The sequence below is a fragment of the Gadus chalcogrammus genome, chromosome 7, assembly GCF_026213295.1.
Source record: "Gadus chalcogrammus isolate NIFS_2021 chromosome 7, NIFS_Gcha_1.0, whole genome shotgun sequence".
Classification (NCBI taxonomy): domain Eukaryota; kingdom Metazoa; phylum Chordata; class Actinopteri; order Gadiformes; family Gadidae; genus Gadus; species Gadus chalcogrammus.
The window spans coordinates 23,121,461-23,141,904 of NC_079418.1; the positions used below are offsets into that span (position 1 = coordinate 23,121,461).

General features: G+C 44.2%; 3 protein-coding genes across 3 annotated transcripts in view; 1 reads left to right on the plus strand and 2 right to left on the minus strand.

Annotated features, from left to right (window-relative positions):
* LOC130386435 (myotonin-protein kinase) overlaps positions 1–12,109 on the plus strand; it is an 18,567-nt gene extending 6,458 nt beyond the window's left edge. Inside the window, exons 4-15 of the mRNA XM_056595359.1 lie at positions 3,253–3,348; positions 3,452–3,600; positions 4,065–4,158; positions 5,042–5,239; positions 5,794–6,042; positions 6,752–6,831; positions 6,985–7,081; positions 7,389–7,618; positions 7,850–7,947; positions 8,935–8,996; positions 10,123–10,197; positions 10,373–12,109. Of these exons, the coding sequence (XP_056451334.1) occupies positions 3,253–3,348; positions 3,452–3,600; positions 4,065–4,158; positions 5,042–5,239; positions 5,794–6,042; positions 6,752–6,831; positions 6,985–7,081; positions 7,389–7,618; positions 7,850–7,947; positions 8,935–8,996; positions 10,123–10,197; positions 10,373–10,480 (1,536 nt within the window). The 3' untranslated portion in view covers positions 10,481–12,109. The remainder of the gene's footprint in view (positions 1–3,252; positions 3,349–3,451; positions 3,601–4,064; positions 4,159–5,041; positions 5,240–5,793; positions 6,043–6,751; positions 6,832–6,984; positions 7,082–7,388; positions 7,619–7,849; positions 7,948–8,934; positions 8,997–10,122; positions 10,198–10,372) is intronic.
* A 341-nt stretch (positions 12,110–12,450) lies between these two features.
* Positions 12,451–14,982, minus strand: LOC130386519 (putative transcription factor ovo-like protein 3). Its single transcript, XM_056595472.1, has 4 exons — positions 14,558–14,982; positions 14,054–14,301; positions 13,606–13,795; positions 12,451–13,032 (listed from the first exon to the last, which is right to left on the minus strand). Exons 1-4 carry the CDS (start codon positions 14,655–14,657, stop codon positions 12,710–12,712), a joined length of 861 nt encoding a protein of 286 aa, XP_056451447.1. The 5' UTR covers positions 14,658–14,982; the 3' UTR covers positions 12,451–12,709.
* Positions 14,983–18,372: 3,390 nt separating this feature from the next.
* On the minus strand, positions 18,373–19,836 carry LOC130386527 (TLC domain-containing protein 5-like). Its single transcript, XM_056595489.1, has 2 exons — positions 19,650–19,836; positions 18,373–19,012 (listed from the first exon to the last, which is right to left on the minus strand). Exons 1-2 carry the CDS (start codon positions 19,834–19,836, stop codon positions 18,441–18,443), a joined length of 759 nt encoding a protein of 252 aa, XP_056451464.1. The 3' UTR covers positions 18,373–18,440.
* Positions 19,837–20,444: the final 608 nt, after the last annotated feature.

Below are 20,444 nucleotides of genomic sequence, written 5' to 3' on the forward strand. Positions count from 1 at the left end.
TGCATTCCATGATGCGATTTACCACTACCGGAAACCAGGCTGAACGGACAAACGATTCGCGAACGACTCCTCCCAGTTCAGTCGAGTTTCCGGTAGCACTAAGTCTGACTGACTCAGCTGAGAACCGTGCAATGGCGTGCATTCCATGATACGATTCACCACTACCGGAAACTAGGCCGATTCCCGAACGACTCCTCCACCGAGTTTCCGGTGAATCGATTCACCGGAAACTCGACTGAACTGGGAGGAGTCTTTCGCGAATCGTTTGTTCGTTCAGCCTGGTTTCCGGTAGCGGTAAATTGCATCATGGAATGGACGGCATTGCACGGTTCTCAGTCTAACTCCACGGAGTCAGTCAGACTCCGTGGAGTTAGTGCTACCGGAAATTCGACTGAACGAACGAACGAACGAACGATTCGCGAACGACTCCTCTTGGCGAACTGCATCACGCAAACTGGGTCACAGAAACGAATCATTAAATCCACCACTACTGTCGACATCCGGCCCCCTTCTTCTTTTACGCCTCTTTTGCTGAAATGCAATTGTTAACATCCGGGATAATATACCGGTAACAGGGCTCTCAAGTCTCACGCATTCGGCGTGAGACCATAGCTGTGTTTGGCTTTTTATTTTCAAAATCCGATGGCACAGATTTACTTCCATAGAAGTGACTCAAACATTTTGTGGTTGAGAGGGCGTATCGGTTTCCACCATATAGGTTTCTACAGAACAAAATCTGTGTTGGGGTGGGGGAATCTAATTTCCCATGATGGCAGCAATGTTCCACTTTCAGCTGGAATTCACCGGTACATCAAAACCACTTGTCTTCTTTAGATTTCAGTTCCCTTTATTTATTCACACAGTTCAGCAGCGGCATTCATTCAGAATCAGAACCCACAATAAAGCTGCATTTAGGGCGACTATCACTTGCAGCCGTATATATTTGTATATAGAAGTCAGGAACATGGGCATAATTGTGGAAGTTCTGGTGTTAGAAAAAAAAGTTGACGGGAATTAAAGTCGACTGTACAAATGTAGATTATTCATCACAATAATTTTTATTCAGAAATTTAATAGGCTAATAAAATCCGAATTCCGATAATTAAATCCAGCATTAAAGGTTCATTTAAGAAGGTTCTCACCAGTCATTTGTCGCCTGGTCGCGATGTCGAGTTTTTTTTTTAAAGTAGTTCACTAGCGTGCAATCATTTGCAGTGTCAGAATTCTGAGAATTTAGTCAGCATTCAGATTTCTTAGAAATCTCTGACGCTGCAATTTAAAGCGCTACTACTAGCGAACTACTTTCAGCGTGACTGGAGAGAACTTCCTTAAATTAACCTTTAATGCTAGATTTGCATGAACGCTTTTGTGTGAATTGGTTTGTTCTCTTTCATGGAAGCTGGAAGGGTGGAGATTCCTTGGGCTTGCCCCATGAATTCAACCAATGCACACGCTCACACGCCACACTTCGTATTTCTCACGCAGAGAAATTACCAGGATAGCGCCCACCAATTCGGGCCGCTATTTGTTAGGAATCAAATGTGCTTTCCGTACTAAGGGTAACCAGACGTCCTCTTTTGCCCGGACATGCCCTCTTTTTGAGACACTTTAAAAAAAATTGCGGAATTTCAAAATCGGAATTTTATTAAAGCGTCATACATGTTCACATTGAATTTGCGTTGCGTTTCTCTGGGTCGTTCACAAACTATTTAGGCTACGCCCTCCCCTACTCAGTTCTCTTCGCTTTGCATTGGTGGAAGTGAGTAGGGGGAGTGGTTAAGTAGAGCCTTCAGATTGGACGGTTTGACTTACTCAGTTACCGTCGTGTTTTGTATTTTTTTTTTTACCATTATTGTTTTATAGGGACAAACATTAACAAATTTCTCCTAAAGGGGATGATAAAGTTCTATCTAGACTATTGAACAGAAAGAAACACTTGGTCATACTTTACAGACTTTAACACAGCATTGGCCTAATGGCACAGATATATTTTCAGCATTGGACTGAATGCCACATAAATATATAATTATGTTTTTGCACGTTTGCAACGTTTAAAAATTCAGGGTATAAAGTTCAAGTATATGCCTCTACTTGTATTGCTTAAGCCAATAGTCTTTCGAGGCAGTGTTTTTTCTGAATATTAGTGTTAAGGGCCAATAATGCTTACTATCATACGTTAGTTACCAGGTCTGTGGACACATTTGTATGCAGTCACATGTAAATAACATGTTATGATGGTGTAGCCATGCTTGTTGTTTTATTGTTAATATGTCAATTTTCTTTTATTTATTGAAAATACTTTGTATTGATGAATTATCCCCAAACTCGTCATCGTAACACCTTTGAAATGAACATGACTTAACATGGCAGATACCTGTGTATTGTTTATCATATGCGGCAAGAGTGTAACGTTTTCAACTCAGTTCCTTGGTAGAACCTACTTACAGTAAAAATCCCATCTGATGGAAAAAAAGATGTGTATGAAAAACACTTTTCTTATCTATTGCTACTATTATATTGTTTAAAATGTACGCATTGTGGCAACCCGCTCCTTGTTGTTGCCGGGTTCCAGGTATAAATCACACTTGGCAGTGTGGGTTAAGCCATTAAAGGCATTTATTGCAGACGACTTAAATCAAACAAAGTAAACGCGGTCTCTAGGGCCTCCATGAGCCTCAAGCCTCTCGCGGACACGAGCACTTCCTCCTTCCTCGCTCCCGCTTCTGGTCTGCCCAAATGTCAGTCCTCTTATATTGGCTCCTCGGCTTTCGGCCAGGTGACCCCCAACCAAGCTGATTGGGGTTCGGTCGGTGCTCTCCGTCGCTGGCTGGTGGGTGATGGTGGTAACGGCCATCCAGGACCAACCCTCGGGCTGGTCCGGGCCGAGGTTTACGGGGCGGGATGCCACAGCATATATTAAAAAAATATATAGCGCATAAAAAGTGGCTGGTAAAAAAGATGAGTGGCTGGTAGATTTTTAAATCTACCTGCCACAGTGGCTTGTTGGCAAAAAAGTTAATTTCCATCTCTGGTGTGTGTGTGTGTGTGTGTGTGTTTTTATGTGTGTGTGTGTGTGTGTGTGTGTGTGTGTGTGTGTGTGTGTGTGTGTGTGTGTGTGTGTGTGTGTGTGTGTGTGTGTGTGTGTGTGTGTGTGTGTGTGTGTGTGTGTGTGTGTGCGTGTGTGTGTGTGGCTGTATTTGCGTTCCTGTTCAGAGAATAAAACGTTGTCCCTGGTTGTGTGCTGGCGTGCAGACGGCGTGTTACCAGGAGGAGCGGGAGGTCCTGTTGAGAGGAGACCGGCGCTGGATCACAGAGCTGCATTATGCCTTCCAGGACGACGACTATCTGGTATGCAGAGCCCCGGGGCTGCCCTCTGTCTAGTGTCACACTTCAACAGCAGCTCTAATGCACTCTCTGAGTCATCTGCTTTGTATATATATATCTCCTGCAGTATTTAGTCATGGACTACTATGTGGGAGGGGACCTGCTCACTCTGCTGAGCAAGTTCGGAGATCGGATCCCAGAGGAGATGGCCCAGTTCTACCTGGCCGAGATGATCCTGGCCATCGACTCTGTCCACAGGCTAGGTTACGTGCACAGGTACCTAGAGAAACGTTTCCCATCAGAGCACGTTGTTTTTATATATATCCATGCAGCTATTTGTCGTTAGAGATATTCTGGTTGCATTTTCTTACTGGGTAAGACCATTATGTGGATGGAACATTTGAAATGCATACATACACTGTAGAGAAAATGTATTTAAAACATCTGCTTCTACTACAACTAACACAGAGCAAGCAGTTAACTAGCTTGCCGCATAAGGGCCTTGCTAACTGTGGTAAAAGCTCTCAAAATGTTGTGCTCAATACCATTGAGCACAACATTTTGAGAGCTTTTTTTTGAGAGCTTTTTTTTTTGACTGGAACTTCAAAAAGTTGTCGTCATGAATCCTTTTAATTGACAGTTCACAGTTATTTTAAAAGGGTCAGAGGGTGAAACGCTAAACATAAGATGTGTTTCCGAATGCATGCACATTTAAAGTGTTCATGGTGTGTGCCCCACAGAGACATCAAACCGGACAACATTCTGCTGACGGCGGACGGACACATCCGGCTGGGGGACTTTGGCTCCTGTCTGAGGGTCCTGAAGGACGGCATGGTGAGGGCCGCTGACGTCATCCACAGCACACACCCCGCCTGCTCAGCCTTCCTGACCACGCAGGTCATACAGTCGCTCCATGCAGTCGCTCCATACAGTCGCTCCATGCAGTCGCTCCATACAGTCGCTCCATGCAGACGCTCCATACAGTTGCTCCATAGAGGGATCATTGCTGAAGTGGTAGATCTCAGAGCATTTCCATTAGCCAATACCTTATGTTGTACTTTATACTAAATGTCTTTGTTCCACTAAAATAAACTTTTGATTCCTAGATTTAATGGAGTTTTGGCTCAGGGGGCTTTGTGAAGTTTCATATACGATCCAATCGGGTTGTATAAATCAGTTTAGTCTCTTACTTAGATGATCTCACTGTGTAATGCAATTCTGTTTCATGGATGATCCCACTGAGTAATGCAAGTCTGTTTCATGGATGGTCCCATTGATTATTACGAGTCTGTTTCGTAGAGAATCCCATTAAGTAAGATAAATCACAGTCATGGACGATCCGATTAAGTAATATAAGTCGGTTTTATAGACCATCCCATTGCGTAACATGTATTTTTCATGCTGATCCCCTTGAGTAATGCAAGTCTGTTTCATGGCGATCTGATTAAGTAATATAAGTCAGTTTTATGGATGGTCTCATTGAGAAATGCAAGTCAGTTTCACGGCCGATCACATTAAGAAATATAGGTCTGTTTCATGGCGATTCCATTAAGTAATATAAGTCTGTTTCATGGGCGATCTCATTGTGGAATATAAGTCTGTTTCATGGTGATCCCATTAAGTAATATAAGTCTGTTTCATGGTGATCCCATTAAGTAATATAAGTCTGTTTCCTCGGCGAGCCACTGAGATGATACTGCTGCTGCTCACTCCCCAGGTCCATTCCTCCTTGGCGGTGGGCACCCCAGACTACCTTTCCCCTGAGATCCTGCGGGCGGTGGATGGAGGGGGAGGCTACGGCCCCGAGTGTGACTGGTGGGCACTCGGGATCTGCGCCTACGAGATGCTTCTGGGCACCACTCCCTTTTATGCAGAGTCCATCTCCGAAACCTATGCCAAGATCATCCACTTCCAGGTGCGTGGTCGCCACACGGCTGATAATCGGGTGGCCCTCAAAAAAAGGCGACAGTGACTCAGCCGATGGTCAATAGAGCCCAGTCGTGGGTGAATCACTTGATATGGCCGTGGACATATGCTCTGTTAGCAAAGCACTATTAAGCACACCTACGAGCGGTCGCACAATTGAAACGTGTGGACAAAACATGGTTACGTGAGAGGTCCATTCATCTTCAAAAATTCCCCATGGAAACCAAGGCTGAATTCTGAAAACCTTTGGTGACCATATCAACCCTCACCAACGTCTATACAAAAGAATAGTCTATTCAAACAACATCATGGTTAAATCAGTGCAGTGTGGATGATGAAAAACACAAACAACAACTATTACTCTTGAGTTCATGTTTTTATGCATTTAGGATTATTCAATACTATAGGGGTCATTCAAGTAAAAGGTTGGGGTTCCCGTTGGCCTGCAAAAAATCAGGGTTCGACCCCAGAACCTTTCGAGTTGGAGTCCCAGCTTGAGTCTGTTCTCACTAACCACGACCTAAACAAAATCTGGCCCTCCAGGATTACTTTGAGCTCCCCCCGTTGGGCCCCGAGGTGTCGGACACAGCCCGCTCCTTCATCGCGGGGCTGGTCTGCGAGAGGGAGGAGCGGCTGGGCTCCGGGGGCTTCGGAGACTTCAGGGGCCACCCCTTCTTCTGCCACCTGGACTGGAGCGCCCTGCACAAACTCCCCGCCCCCTACCTGCCCGAGGTCGCGGACGCCACGGACACCGCCAACTTTGACGTGCACGACGACTGCCTGAGTGACATGGTAACATGCCCCGCCCCCGTGGCTCACACACCGGGGGGGCCGCAGAGCATACTGGAGTCTTTAGAATGAAGCCCATGAATGAACTGCTGTTTAAGTGTTCAGTCAAGTTTCAACGGCTAACTATTTCATTGAGTTTGTCCCAAATCTTTGCAGCTTTCTGTTTGCTTTATGTTTGTAATAGTACATAAAGGCATTGTTGAGGACTGCATTGTTGGTTAATGAATGACCCAAAAATAATGGTTATTTTTGGGTCATGACTTAATGACCAACAACACTATTTTTAAATGTATTATATAACCTTTATTTATTCAGGGAAAGGCCATTGAGAGCCGGCTCTCTTTTTCAATGATGCAAATACACAACCGATATAGACAGCCATTCAAACATAAAGTAAATAATTAAATAATACAATACAATGGGATGACTAAAAAAAACATTAAAAACACAAGCAAATCCTCATCCAATGCGATTTCAATCATCCCCTTGAACTTGAGACCTGAAGTTTATTCCATCTGTCAGGAGCATAAAAGTTTAAAAGCAATCTTTCCTGAGTTGCTATTGGTGTGTGGAGTGATATGTCTAATGTGTGAGTGAGAGCAAGTTTGACATGTGGCTGCTGAGGCTAGATCGTTGAGCACCACTGTCTTATATGTGTATAAACTGAAATATATGGTCAATATCTCTTTGTCCTGTGCTGTACATTGTGTAGGAAACACTCTCCGATGTCATGGGAAGAGCTCCCACAGGTGTGCACCTTGCCTTCGTGGGATACTCCTACACAGCTACCAGGTTGCTACTTCAATCCCCGGAGTGAATGAATGGATAAATGGATAAATGGATAAAGTCGTTTGGGATAAAAGAGACAACAAAATCCACTAAATGTAAATGTAGACATCTTTAACGCAAAGAGAAATTGCATTTTATTGTTTTCTCTTGATGTAGCCAGACCGGTGCAGTAGACCGCAGCCTAGACATCATGCTGGAGATCGACCACAGCAGGCTCGGGGAAAACGAAAGGCTGATTTCTGCAGAGAAGCTGGTGAGAACGTTCCACAGTGACAGGGATTTAGTGTTGTAGTTGTGTGGTCCGTCGATGTTATTATCATTATGGTCTTTTCTCAATAAGGCACACATAACCAGCTAACCTTGACCAATTCTAGATTTCACAATTATGCACTGTGCCAGACTTCAATGATCTGTTTCCCTTGGGTGTTGTGCCGTATACATTATGACTGTCTGAAAATACTAGGCATTCATTTTGATTCGATTTTTTCTGAAGCTGTAAGATCTATGTGTATGTCTATCTATGTGTTATTTCATACTATGCTGCATCCGGTCCTTTTCAGCTTCAGGTGTGGCAGGACTCTTTGCCAGAGGACCTGAGCGGTCTCTTAGAGCTCCCTCTAGTGACGGACCATGCAACAACCTCTAAGCATACCACCATAGAGGAAGAAAAAGAAGAAGTAGAAGAAGAAGAAGAGGAAATAGAAGAGGTAGAGGAAGAGGAAGTAAAAGAAGACGAGGAAGAGGAAGGAAATGAGGAACAAATTTCAGGCCTTGATGAAGACTTGCAAGGGTAATCAGACATAATTATGGGGATAGGGGAAACATTATGCTTTACAAGATAAAATGAAGACTTGATTTCAAAGAGATGCATGGCCATGTTTTCTCTTTTATCAGATAAGGCCAAGCCTCACTCAAAATGCATTTTTTCTGCCTCAAAGGGGAAACCTTTTTCATGTCGCAAAAGCAAAGCAGGGATCGACCCTTAAAACCATAACCTCCCAGTATGTGCTTGTTTCACCAGACGGTTACAGGAAGCAGAAAGGAGATACTGTGAGTTGGAGAAGGAAATGGAGAGACTGAGGGGTGAGATGCAGGACTGGAGAACAAACAAGTCAACAGGCAAGGGATCAACAACCACAGTGCTTATTAATAACCATCATCATCATCTACGACTTCATTACACTTCACTTCATCCTCACCATCTATACTTTAAGGCAACACTGGCTCCATTGCTTGCATTCCTTCTGTATCCCTGCTGTAAGAATTCAGATAACTATTACACAGATATTGCATGGATAATTATTTTGCAGATCTACTGGATACGATCATTTTGAAAATATGAGCTTCAATATGAACTACGACAAAATACGAGTCCGCATTTAGAAAGAACGAGTGTGGTCCTGTAAGGTCCATTAAAAGAAAAACGACTGGTATTTGTGTAGTCTTGCCTCAGCGTCCACAAGGACTCTCCTCGAGCCTAAGGACCACCTTCCCGGTCTGGTGCACACAGCGTGGAATGGGCTCCAGACAATATGAGCCACTCAGAATAAACACGGCACGGCGCGGTCCAAACCGCTGCTTATGTTGGAGGAGCGCCGTCAGGACATGGTGATAAATATCTCCGGCTAAGAATAGCCAAGGTATGCAGGGGAGCTTGGATGCCCATTTCCATGAATCAATACTGTGTCGAGGAGGGCTATTTCGGAGGCCGGGACTGGGGATCGGGGTTGGTTGCATTCTTGGCCTTGGGGGTCCATTGTCTGATGGACGGAAGGTGTTGTACACACACAGGTAACGACAACAGCATCTGTCAAACTCGTTTATGGTGATCACCGAAGTGAATAAATTTTTAACTAACTCACTCTCCATCTGCAACCTGCACTACTTCATGCATTTAGTAAACCTGCAGCAAACATGCATTTACAGCAAATATGCGTATTTTCTTTTGTTTGGATGCTGTTGAGTGCTGATGCTTTTGATTTCCTCCTGTGTGACTTAAACAATGTTTGGCTGGCCAGCAGTGCTGCCCTGCGCAGAATGCCTGCACATGCAGTGCCACCGCTTGCCACCTGCAGTGACGTACCTCTTCTCTCCTCTCACTCACAGCCCTGACTCTGTGCCCGTCAGCTTTCCCTCTGACTGCCCACTGTGTGGAATCACCACGGGATGTAAGCCTGTCCCCCTACTTCACACGCATTCTCTTTATCGGGCTGAGATCTTTTTTTTTTGTTACGAAGCCTATTCACACATTCTTCTCACACATTTTTTTAAGAATCACACAGACAATCTTGCATGGGACATAGGCGTTTGTTATTGCATCGCCACAGAGAACTTAGACTGGCCTGCTCAATCTTTGAAGACTTTTAAGAGGATTTATTCAGATAATTGTAGTCTGTTTTGTTCTTCTCGCAAAGTACACTGTGTTAGATCTGGACTGTGAATGTGTTCTTTCATTGTGAATATATGTCCATCTTACAAAACTAAATGGTGGTAAGTTGTCTGACTAGACTAAAAGTTTAAGCATTAAGGTTAAGGCTTGAGGGATTTAATCTGTGTATTATTCTTATAAACAGCCAGAGGAACAGCCCTGTCACTCTGACACAGTGCTCCTTTACATAAAATGATTGTCTTCCTCATTTGCAAACATCTGTTCTTGTAATGGTGAGTAATCCCTCGCTCACTGGTGGGAAAATGGAAGTTAAACATTAATTTCACGTTGTTGAGATCCTCAAAACATAATTTGCCCTTTTTTATTTGACTTCTCCTTTTGATGTTAGGGATGTTGTAATCTATTTTTACTCGCCACTTTGTGCCTCTGATTATACACTTGGTTTAAATATTTAAACGAGAGGAGATCTCATTTGCAAACATCTGTTGTAGTGATAGTGGATAATCCCTGGGTAATTTAGTAACAAATGGAAGTTATACATAAATTATACATTGCTTTAGAACTTCTAAACATAGTCCGCCTGTTTTAATTTTACTGATTTTTTTTATGTAAGGGAAGGTGTGTTCTGCCGTGATCTATATGTGCCTCTGATTAAAGACTGGGTTTACAAGTTTTATAGGAGGGGAAAGCTCATTTGCAAAACATCTCTTGTTGTGATAGTAACTTATCCCCGACTCCCATGGGAGTAAAAATAAGCTTTTCATTTATTTGACATGGTTTAGAAGTTCTAAACATCACAACTATTTTTTAGCTGTACTGATCCTTTCAATGTATAGGAATTTGTGGTCTACTGTGATCTATATGCGCTTCTGCTCTGACTGTAGCCTGGGTTTAATGTTTTACAGGAGGCGAAGGCGCCCCCTTTCTGCCACTACCCTCTGGTGATCCACACTCACCGCCACATGCTCCTGTTTCACAGGGTAGGGGGATTTTTTAACAGCCAGCATTATTTTGATCTGAAGATCATATTTTACACACACTCATTCTATCAAAAAGAGTGGTATTTAAAAAAAGAGTTTCAGAGAATGATCCTACCTATAATCCTACCAAGGGTTTCACCCTGGATGTGTCCCTGTGTGTCAACCCCACCACCAGGTGCGACTGCCCCATGTGAAGAGTGAGCATTACCTGCTGGTGTGTGCCAAGGGAGGGGAGGAGTGCCAGGCTCCCTGGGACAGACGCCTCACCACCGAGCTCTCCTGACCACAGACCAGCGCCTCCACCACCACCCTCTCGCTCTTCCTCTCTGGCCCCCGCTCCTTTTATGTCCGCTCCCTCTGCTGAACTCTCTCGGTCTCTGGGTGGGAGAAGGAGGACCGGAAGGCCCTTCTCAGGCGCCGTCTACAACGTGGCCAAAGAGCCTCTGGGAAAATAACCTTCGGAGTGGGGCAGAGTTGCGGAGACCCCTGGATTAGCAGGCCAAAGAGAGAGCTGTGCCGCGTGCGAGTGATACGACAGAAAGCACCACTCAGAGCGGGAAGGTTGCACAACACAGCGATGGTGTTTCTCACGAGGGAAGTTGGAAAGACAGGTCGGAGGTGGATGTCCCGGTTTCAAATGACCTGGTTTGGTGCTAACTGTTCGCCATAGAGTTGCACCAACGGGGATCTAGGACCGGGTTGACCTTAACTGCTTTTTGGTTGTATTTTCTTATTTGTTCACTCTTTGAAAGGGCACGACAAGCGAGTGAAACAAAGAGAGGGGTCCTTGAGACGACCCCCTCCAATGCATTATCTCCACCCGGCTTAGATCTCAGACTGTATACAACTTGCTTTGTGTTTTTTGTACCATGCATATGCACCTTGGGGTGGTTTGAGCTTGTTGTGTTGCACTACTTAAGTCATGTGTTGCTGTGCCCCATTTATCTTTTAGGTATTTGAAAGGTTGCCCTTCTGCTTGTGATTCTTTAATATATAATGCATGTTTACTCCATGGGTTATTTCAGGGGTGATGGTGTGAACCGTGACCGGGGACTGAAGCACTGTTATGACCAGTGTAGGGGCCTGCTTCAAAAGCACGGCTCTTAACCATGGTTTAGAAATGAGGTGTGTGACGTGGGCAATACCTTTGAATGAATTTGAATGTATAATAAGTACCATTAGGAAAATGATTTATTTATAATGTGCCTTAATAATTATAGGTTGGTCATCAAATGAATATAAATATAGGAGAAAACTAATATCTGATTGGATTTTGAATGGATGGGTGTGTGTGTGTGTGTGTGTGTGTGTGTGTGTGTGTGTGTGTGTGTGTGTGTGTGTGTGTGTGTGTGTGTGTGTGTGTGTGTGTGTGTGTGTGTGTGCGCGCGCGTTTGCTTGTGTATTCGTAAGTGTGTCAGAGTGCATATGGGTCTTTCAGCAAATATGTCTTTATACGACAACACATTCAACATAAAAAGTTCACTCAGTCTTGACAAAGGGAGTTTAAGGCTAACATCAATTATTAAACAAAGAAACAGAAACCAAAAATACAGATGACTGTTCCTGCTAAATCTTAATAATCTCTTGGACTGGATCTGTAGAAGGCTGAGTAAAGAATTGAGAAAATACTCTAGAATGTAGCACAACAAATTGGGTAATTTCATATCTTTCTTTTTTAGCTGTGAATATCACTTTATGGAAATAGCTCAAATAGAATGCCAATTGCACCTTTATAACATATGGCTGCTGCCAATTCATTAAGCCAGCAGAAAACCGTGCTGAAATTTGAAAGTTATTTTACAACCACGCCACTCCTAGATCTCTGAGTCCATGCTTTATATCATATCCTTTTATGTCATTACATTTCTATTTCGTCCCTACACGACCAAGATATTTTTGAATCAAAATAAAGGCTTAGTTTTTAATGTGTGTTATTTTTGCTCCCATTATTCACTTCACATGAGCAGGGTTTCCCAACCATCATAAAGCGGTCTATTAATTCAGTAAATATAAATAAAGACTTGGCTGTAAAGAAAATGCCACAGTTTGTAGCATTATACTAGCATTTCTATGATAAAACATAATATACTAGAATGTCACAAGATGACATTTCTTCATCAATCAGGATGTAACTTTATTATTATTCCATGTAAGTGAGCCCGCGAAATTCTTACCTAGAGATCAGAAAAGCAATATCGCTCTGTCCTTTCTTTTGACAATATCTTTTTAATAATTTAGACTAAAGGACATGGTCTCAATTCAAGTAAATAAACCAATACAATCAAAGTACATGTTGATAAAATGATGATATGACAAATTTACAATTAATAATCACTATTTTAACTATTTGACCAATGCATTATGTAAAGAGAAGTTGAAAAAGTAGTTTAGTAGAAAAAGTTTATTTTCCTAAAATATGCTAGTCTAATATATTACACAAATTACATGTTTATATTACCACACCGTTACAGCTTCAAGCCAAACACACGGTAACTTTCCCATAGTCCGCCTCTCAGATAAAGTAGCCAGAGTTTGAGTAGACCAGATAGGGGTTGAGTTTACACTCGGCCACGCCAAAGTTGGCGTTCTCGTGGGCCTGCCGCCGGTAGTAGCGCCGCAGAGCCGGGCTGCCCGGGTGGCACTGCCGCACGTGGACAAAGTACTCGTCGGGCCGGTTGGAGGTGAAGCCGCAGTCCTCACACACAAAGATCTTGGAGCGTCGCTGGCGGTAGGCGTACTGCTGATGAACCCCGTGGATCTTCCTCTTGTGGGACTCCAGAGAGCAGCGTTGCGTGAAGGCCTTTTCACAGAGCTCACACCTGTAGGGTCGGATACCTGCGAGCAGAGACAGAGCAAAAGAAAGTGAGAAACTATGGACGTAGTAGCCATAGGCTGCGTGTTACAGGGTGGTAGCAGGCCTACCTCTTGAGAGGCAAGGTTTAGGCGGAACATGTTGTTAAATTCTTTCCTTAAACAGCAGTGAAACGTTTTGTGTGACCTTTACATTAAAGGTCATACACCAGAAGACCACCAAGGACCAAAAATAACAAACATTTTAGATGTCTTTAAAGTCTTTAAAGAGTTAAATATTAATTTAATGTACACAAACAGGTCTAGATGGTTTATTCAAATTATATATATTCAAATATATAGTCGTAGCATTCATCATATGTGTGTGTGTTAGTGGTGTATGTGTTTGGGTGCGTGTGTGTCAGTGTATGTCAGTGTGTATGTGTGTCAGTGTGTGTGTGTGTGAGTGTGTCTGTGTCAGTTTGTCAGTGTGTGTGTGTGTGTGTGTGTGTGTGTGTGTGTGTGTGTGTGTGTGTGTGTGTGTGTGTGTGTGTGTGTGTGTGTGTGTGTGTGTGTGCGTGCGCGTTTGTATGTGCACATGCATGAGTGTGTTCTCACCTGTGTGAGTGCGCATGTGCCTCTTGAGGTCAAACGTGTCGTTGAAGCCCTTGCCGCAGTATCGACACGGGTGCCTCTTCACCAGGCTGTGGCACTTCATGTGGCGCGTCAGCATGCGCTGCAGAGGGAACAGCTTGTGGCACACGGAGCACAGGAAGTCCCCAGCGCTGGGTGCCACACGGGGGCGGGGCTAAACACCAGGGGGTAAACATGATGGATGTGAGACGTGAGACAATTGTGTGCCTTTTTCAGATTATTTTGAGGTAACTTTCTCGAATTGAAGTCATTATTAATTTATTAATGTTTTCCTGAAAAAGTATTTAATGGTTAAAAAAAGATATCCATTTTTTTGAAAAAAAATGGAAAAGTTAAAAAATTAAAAAATTGAAAAGTTAGCCACTAGCAAACAGCTGATCTTAAGATGAGTGTAAGTATGTGTTTAAAGTACCTTGGCCCGGCTGGCCAGTGCCAACGCATTAGGGTGGTAGAGTTGCCTCGGGGGCAGCATGGCAGGCCAGTCTCGACTGGTCTCTGGGTCCTGTTCCCTCACTCCCAACGCGGGCGGTGTTGGGACGGGCGCCGGTGATGTCGCAGATCCCGCTGCTTCCTCTGAGCCAAAGTCAGAGCTCTCAGAGGGAGCGGCCAGCTCGGAGACATCTGGCGCGCTCAACGTCTCTTCCGGAGCGCTGTCGCTAACTGATGGGAGAAGAGGAAACCACCTGAGTTATCCAGACGCTTCTAGATACAGCATTGAAATCAACACTTATTCCCCCCCCCCCCCCCCCAGATTCAACAGAGAACTTGTCAGTTGGATCCTCTTACTTATCCGACTCAGTCACATCTCAGAAGTGGTGTTAACCCCAAGGGGAGGCTGTTTTCAATACATTTGTTTTCTAAAAGAGGTCAGGAAACAGGGGCAATTCGGGGAAAACAGTCAACAAAAAAGCCTTACCTTCTGAGGGATCTTCTCTCCACTCTGCCTGCTCTGGGTCTCTCCATCTCCAGCCCCCGCAGGCTGCCTGCTTCTTCTTGACCAGGAAAGCTCTCGGCATTCTCCTCTGTTCCCTAAGGCGTCTCCCTCCGTCCACTCTTCAATACCACTGCACTATCGTCTAACTTTAGACAGGACCACCACGTGGGGCTCAACACACCCAGACGCAGACCCTGGAGCAGAATCCTAAGACTACAGCCTGTACTTGGTGGTGATCATCCAGGTTAGGGGGACGGACTCAAACTAAAAGTCAGCTCCAACAAACAAGCCCAGCACCTTGAGCCTATCGAAATCACTGCACTCATTTCCATAGCACTCTCTGCAAAGGGTGGTAAGATTTGGTCCTTGGGGGAGGGGGCTGGCTGGAGAGCTGGGACAGTCAGGAGTGTTTTGACTGATGCGCACCTGTGTTGACTGTGCGCGTGCGCCTCTTTAACTGGTCCCCCACTGGTTTTGCATGGCAGGCAGTGAGAATCCGGGGGACTATGCATTCAAGTGTCCCTCGGGCATGCAAATGTGTGTCCAAGACCAAGCCCTGGCAGCAGACAAAGGACACGGTCAGAGTAACAGGAGCATGCACAAGGGAGCCACAATCTTAACTGCTAGGTAAATCAGGCCTTTCTCTACTTTTTCTCTGGTGTGGAAATGGGATTACGGCTCTTTTGAAAAAAGCAGACAAAAGGCCATTTATGTAGACTCAAAAGATCCAACGTGCATACACTGTTTGCAGTCCGTTGGCTGTGTGGTCAGACGGAATAATGGCACTATCTCACCTCCTTTGTTTTCGCCTATTTCTACACTTGAGTTTCTTTCATATATACAAGTCTTGAATGTAATTTGGGTCGAACCCACGTATTAACTCTGCATTCATGTTGCCCTCTCTGAGGCTACCAGCTTGGGGCCAGTAATGTCAACTAATACCAGCTTGTTCTTTAAAGGATAGGTGTTGGAGTGTGTGTAGACGATGCCTGGTTTAAGCAGCCTCATCTAGCCCTGTCTGATTGGACTCTAGTGCTGGGTGAGGCTGGATACAGGTTAAACCAGCCATCTCCAGACACATGATCTCCTAGATGGCAACAACACCAGGCAATGTATCATCTCCTGCATCTTTATAATAAACCGGCTTCAACATCACCAATCCGCGTCCTGTGTTTTGAGGAGTCCACTGAAGGTTGGTCTGTGGCAGCCAACTATGGTGTGTAGCAAAGCCCCTTGCTACAGTGGGTTCATATTTAATTACATTGCTAGAGAAGAGAAGGATAAAGAGAAGAAGAAGAAGAAGAAGAAGAAGAAGAAGAAGAAGAAGAAGAAGAAGAAGAAGAAGCAGCTCTGTTGTCGAGGCAGAACTATTCACCTCAAGTATATAACGATAAAAATGCTAATGGTTAACGAATGATCTTGAACCTGAAACATAACCCAACCAATCATCAGCCGGTCGGCTCCTAAATCGTCCAAACATACAAAACATTCACCCCTTTAATGTTTTCCTGCCTATTTTACATACAGTCTATGACTAGAGGAAATTAAAGAGTCTGCATGGCAAATGCAGCTGCCGCCAGAACCTTGCAATGCAAATACAGCTAGAGGTCACTCCAAGAACGACTCAACGGATCAGGAGTTAAACCGGCTGACGTAGCAGGCACCGCCATGCTACTGCCTCTGTCTGTCTGTCTGTACATTAATTTACATATCAACCTTTCCATCCCATCCGTTGATCTATCCATTCACCTATCTATCTATCAATCGATCAATCTATCAAAGGGCCGGTATTTAAATGCATTTTAAATGACGCATCTATCTCTGCATGCATCTCTCTGTCTGATTAGTAAAGTCAATAATATTTGGATGGCCCTTCATCACAGTAACAGGCCTTATTTTATGACCATAACACTACCCCCCCAAAGGACAGGGAAACGCTTGATTATCAAGAAGGAAACCTTGAGAAGGAATTTGTTCGAATGATCTACCTACCCATCCATATACCTATCTGCATGTTTTTGAATACATTTTAATCCTTAAATGATGCATCTATTATTCTATATATATGCATATCTGCCCGTCTATATCTATCTAAATTGATCCATCTGTCCATCTATTTTTTTTCCAACATGACATCCATGCAATATTCTACAATACACTTCCAGAACGTTCCCTGTTGGGATGACGTGGCGCTCCTGGTCCTTCTTCAGACTCATGAGACTGTTGGGTGTACTGTGTGCTGCTGGCCTCCGGAGCTGCGCTCTAACTGTATGCAAAGATCCAGGCCGTGCGCTGCAGCAGCATGGAAATATAATGGTGGGAGAAAGAAAACAGGCCCTCTACTTTGCACGCACAGACTCTGTGTGGAGTTTACATTATCTCTCTTCCTTAGAAATACTAGAGAGAGGGAAAGATAGACAGAGATAGACTATTGTTTGGTATGATTCATTAGATCCTCTGTTTACATTGTAGGACTCCATAGAAGTGTGAACAAAGACAAAAGGATAGAACGATGGATGCCTCAGATATGATTGTTTGCTGCTGGTGTAAGTGGCATTTCTATACATAAGTGGTCCCTCACAGTTGAATGGGACAGGTGCATGGCACTGGGTCATTATAACTGCACTTATTACACTGCTTTCCTTCATGGTGTGGAATTCGGTCACACGCATTGCTACACGCATTTGTACTGAAAGAGCACTGCCCACACGACATCGCCAGTTCAAAAACAAACAGAAGACCTTTTTCATACAACAATACCCCCCAACCCGACTTTTCCCTTATGTAAACATCGGGGAGTTTTCACCAGTAGAAAACAAACAACTCACACACACTGCCAATGTGTGAGTCGCTTTCGGAAACAAATGTCGGAGACAATTAAATATGAAGAAGCGGCTGCGAGATGAATGATCAGGTGAACAATTTAGCCAAAGGTTGTGTTTGCCTGCAGGTGGGGGACTTGTCTGGTCCCGTTTTGACGGTTGAGCGGGGTAATGGTGCGAGCCACGCCCAGGGCATGGTCCCAGCGGAGGGGCTGTGGAGGAGGATTTGCATCGACAGGGCATTGTATTCTATGTATACTGTTTTCTGACGTTGAACTGAAAACAGGGATTTCCATGTACCACACGATGAAGCCTGAAAGCATGGTGAAGACGGATGAAGACGGACCACAGGGCTCCTCTTGAATGGGGTGGACCGGGGGCCTCTATTCTAGTGTTGTGTTGTGTCTGTTTTCTCTCTACGTTGCATTTGGTTCTTCTTCAGCAGAGATTTATTATGCAAAACACATCCCAATTTTGGTAGCCTTTGTAAAGACAGATAAGCCCATAGAGACGTCAAGTGTTTTGCACATTTTCCTTTACAAAATAATTATATTATTACTATTCCACATCATATTTGAAACAAACCAGAGGAATGTACCAAGGTATAGGCCTACCAGCTATAAAATGTGTGTGTGTGTGTGTGTGTGTGTGTGTGTGTGTGTGTGTGTGTGTGTGTGTGTGTGTGTGTGTGTGTGTGTGTGTGTGTGTGTGTGTGTGTGTGTGTGTGTGTGTGTGTGTGCGCCTGTGTTGGTCCCCTGTTGTGGACATTAATGATCATTCTTTCATTATAAGCAAAACCAAATGTTCAGACTTTCCATTGACCTATTTAACATCAACATAATATTTAAATAAGGAAAATCCTATTTATTACATGTTCCAAACCTGAGATATTTGGTTACTGATTCTTGCAGCTTCATAAATTCGACTAACTGTAGCCTATCAATAAGTTACACAGACTTGCAATTTCACATTTTATTGTGTGTTGTTACATTCACATATCTGTTCAAATAACAAAAGTCATGCTCAAGATATATATTTAAAGCTTAACTTTCCACAATTTTGCCCAACAAGCGCTTTTGTCCCTTGTGAGAGCAACAACCGTCCATCTTGCCTTCATCTGTCCTCTGGCTATCTGCCCATCGTTTATACTTGCCGCGACTCTTTTTCAAAGCAAATTTGCCGATGTCCCACATGAAGAGCCAGGCCAGCACGTACATGACCACCCCACCAACCTTGGTGACCAGCGCGGGCCTGGGCGACGCCATCTCGTGGTAGAACAGCACCGAGCCCACTCCGACTCGCACGGTGGCGAACAATACGATGAAGAGCACGTCCACCGCGTCTCCCAGGAGACTGTCGTAGCGCCCCAACTTGCGCAGGAACCAGCGGCTCTGCAGCAGTGGATTGGTGAGTTCGCTACCGAAGATGGCCGCGCATGTCTCACAGCCAGACTTGCCCATGGTCAGCGCCAGCAGGATCCCGCTGATGCTGGCAGCGTGGTGGGCCAGCATGACGGGACCCTCTGACCCGTAGCATAGGCACCAGCCCATGTCGAAGAAGAAGTAGCCCAGGCAAATGGCCAGTGCCTGGGTCTGGAGGACAGTGTTCTCGGTACCTGGTGGGACATGGAAGGAGTAGGGTTGAGGAGGGTTTAGGGGACATGTCACTCAAGCACTGGGATTAATACATGTGTGATAGCAGGGAAAAGCCTTGACCAAAACATGTGACCAGGTCTCAGTCTCTTAGGACCCCCTGGTAACTGTGGGTTGATCAATTCAATCCATCCTTTCCTTATACCACTTGTCAATACATAATTGTATTTGTAGAAGAGGTATAGAAACAAATTGTCAGACCTTTTTTAAAAAAGCCACACCTTTTGGGGTTTATATAAAGCTTACTTTCTCATCAATTATTAGTCAACTCTGGTTCCCTATCTAAATGGCCAAAGTGTTTGGAGGTAAAGAGGTACCTAATGCTAAACGCAGGAACAACATCATCTAAAGTGAAGCAAGGCAAATGGAATTGTCATTTAAGACTGGCACCAGTGAGTCTGTCAAGTCAGACAACATGCAAACTATGGAGAGCGTCATCAGCTGTGACTAATTCAAGCCTAAGTGTTCGCTCTTTAAGACCTAACTAAACCCCATGCAGCTGTATAGCATGTTTATTAACCACCTCCTACTTGACAGAATAATCTGTATTGTTGTGCCTCATCCACTTCAAAATATGTTCATCTCAAGTCTATGACCGACCTGCATGTGTGAAGGGCCAGGGTCCGTCTATGAAGACAACGTAAGCGGTTAATAGCACGATGAAGACCCCGTGGGTCAACGTCACCAGGCGACAGTTCCACTCCGGCCCCCGTTGGCTGAGAGAGAACACCAGGTAGAGGGCCAGCCAGCCAATCAGACTGCAGAACACTTGTAGAGTCAGCAGCATGTCTTCCCTGTGTGAAATGGTGGGTCAGCAAAAGGTTAAATAGCTCCTATTTTTATGAAGATTCTTACAGTCAACGTTTTAAACCCTTGAATTGTACCCGGTTCATTTACAGTTTGGGCAAGTGTAATTTTCTGTTTTAAAATATCTCTTTCATCATGTGATTTTACAGTGTGACATTACAGAACCCTATACTGTGAGTGTCACCTGCTCCATTCATTAATGTGGTTTTATTATTGATTGTATAGTAACTAAACTACAATTCATCATGAAACACAGTCCCGCCACAAGCTAAACCAGGAAACAACCAACCTGAGCTGGGATTTACCTTATAGTTTTCCTTCCGTTGAGTGTCACCTGCTTCATTCATTAATGTGGTTTTATTATTGATTGTATAGTAACTAAACTACAATTCATCATGAAACACAGTCCCACCACAAGCTACACCAGGAAACAACCAACCTGAGCTGGGATTTACCTTATAGTTTTCCTTCCGTTGTCCTCTTAATGCTGGTCTTACTTCGGTAATTACAGAAGTTCCCAGGCCCTGATGCCATTTTTCCTCTCCTCATACAAAATAGGCCAATTGTATAGGCGTCTATACCTTAGCT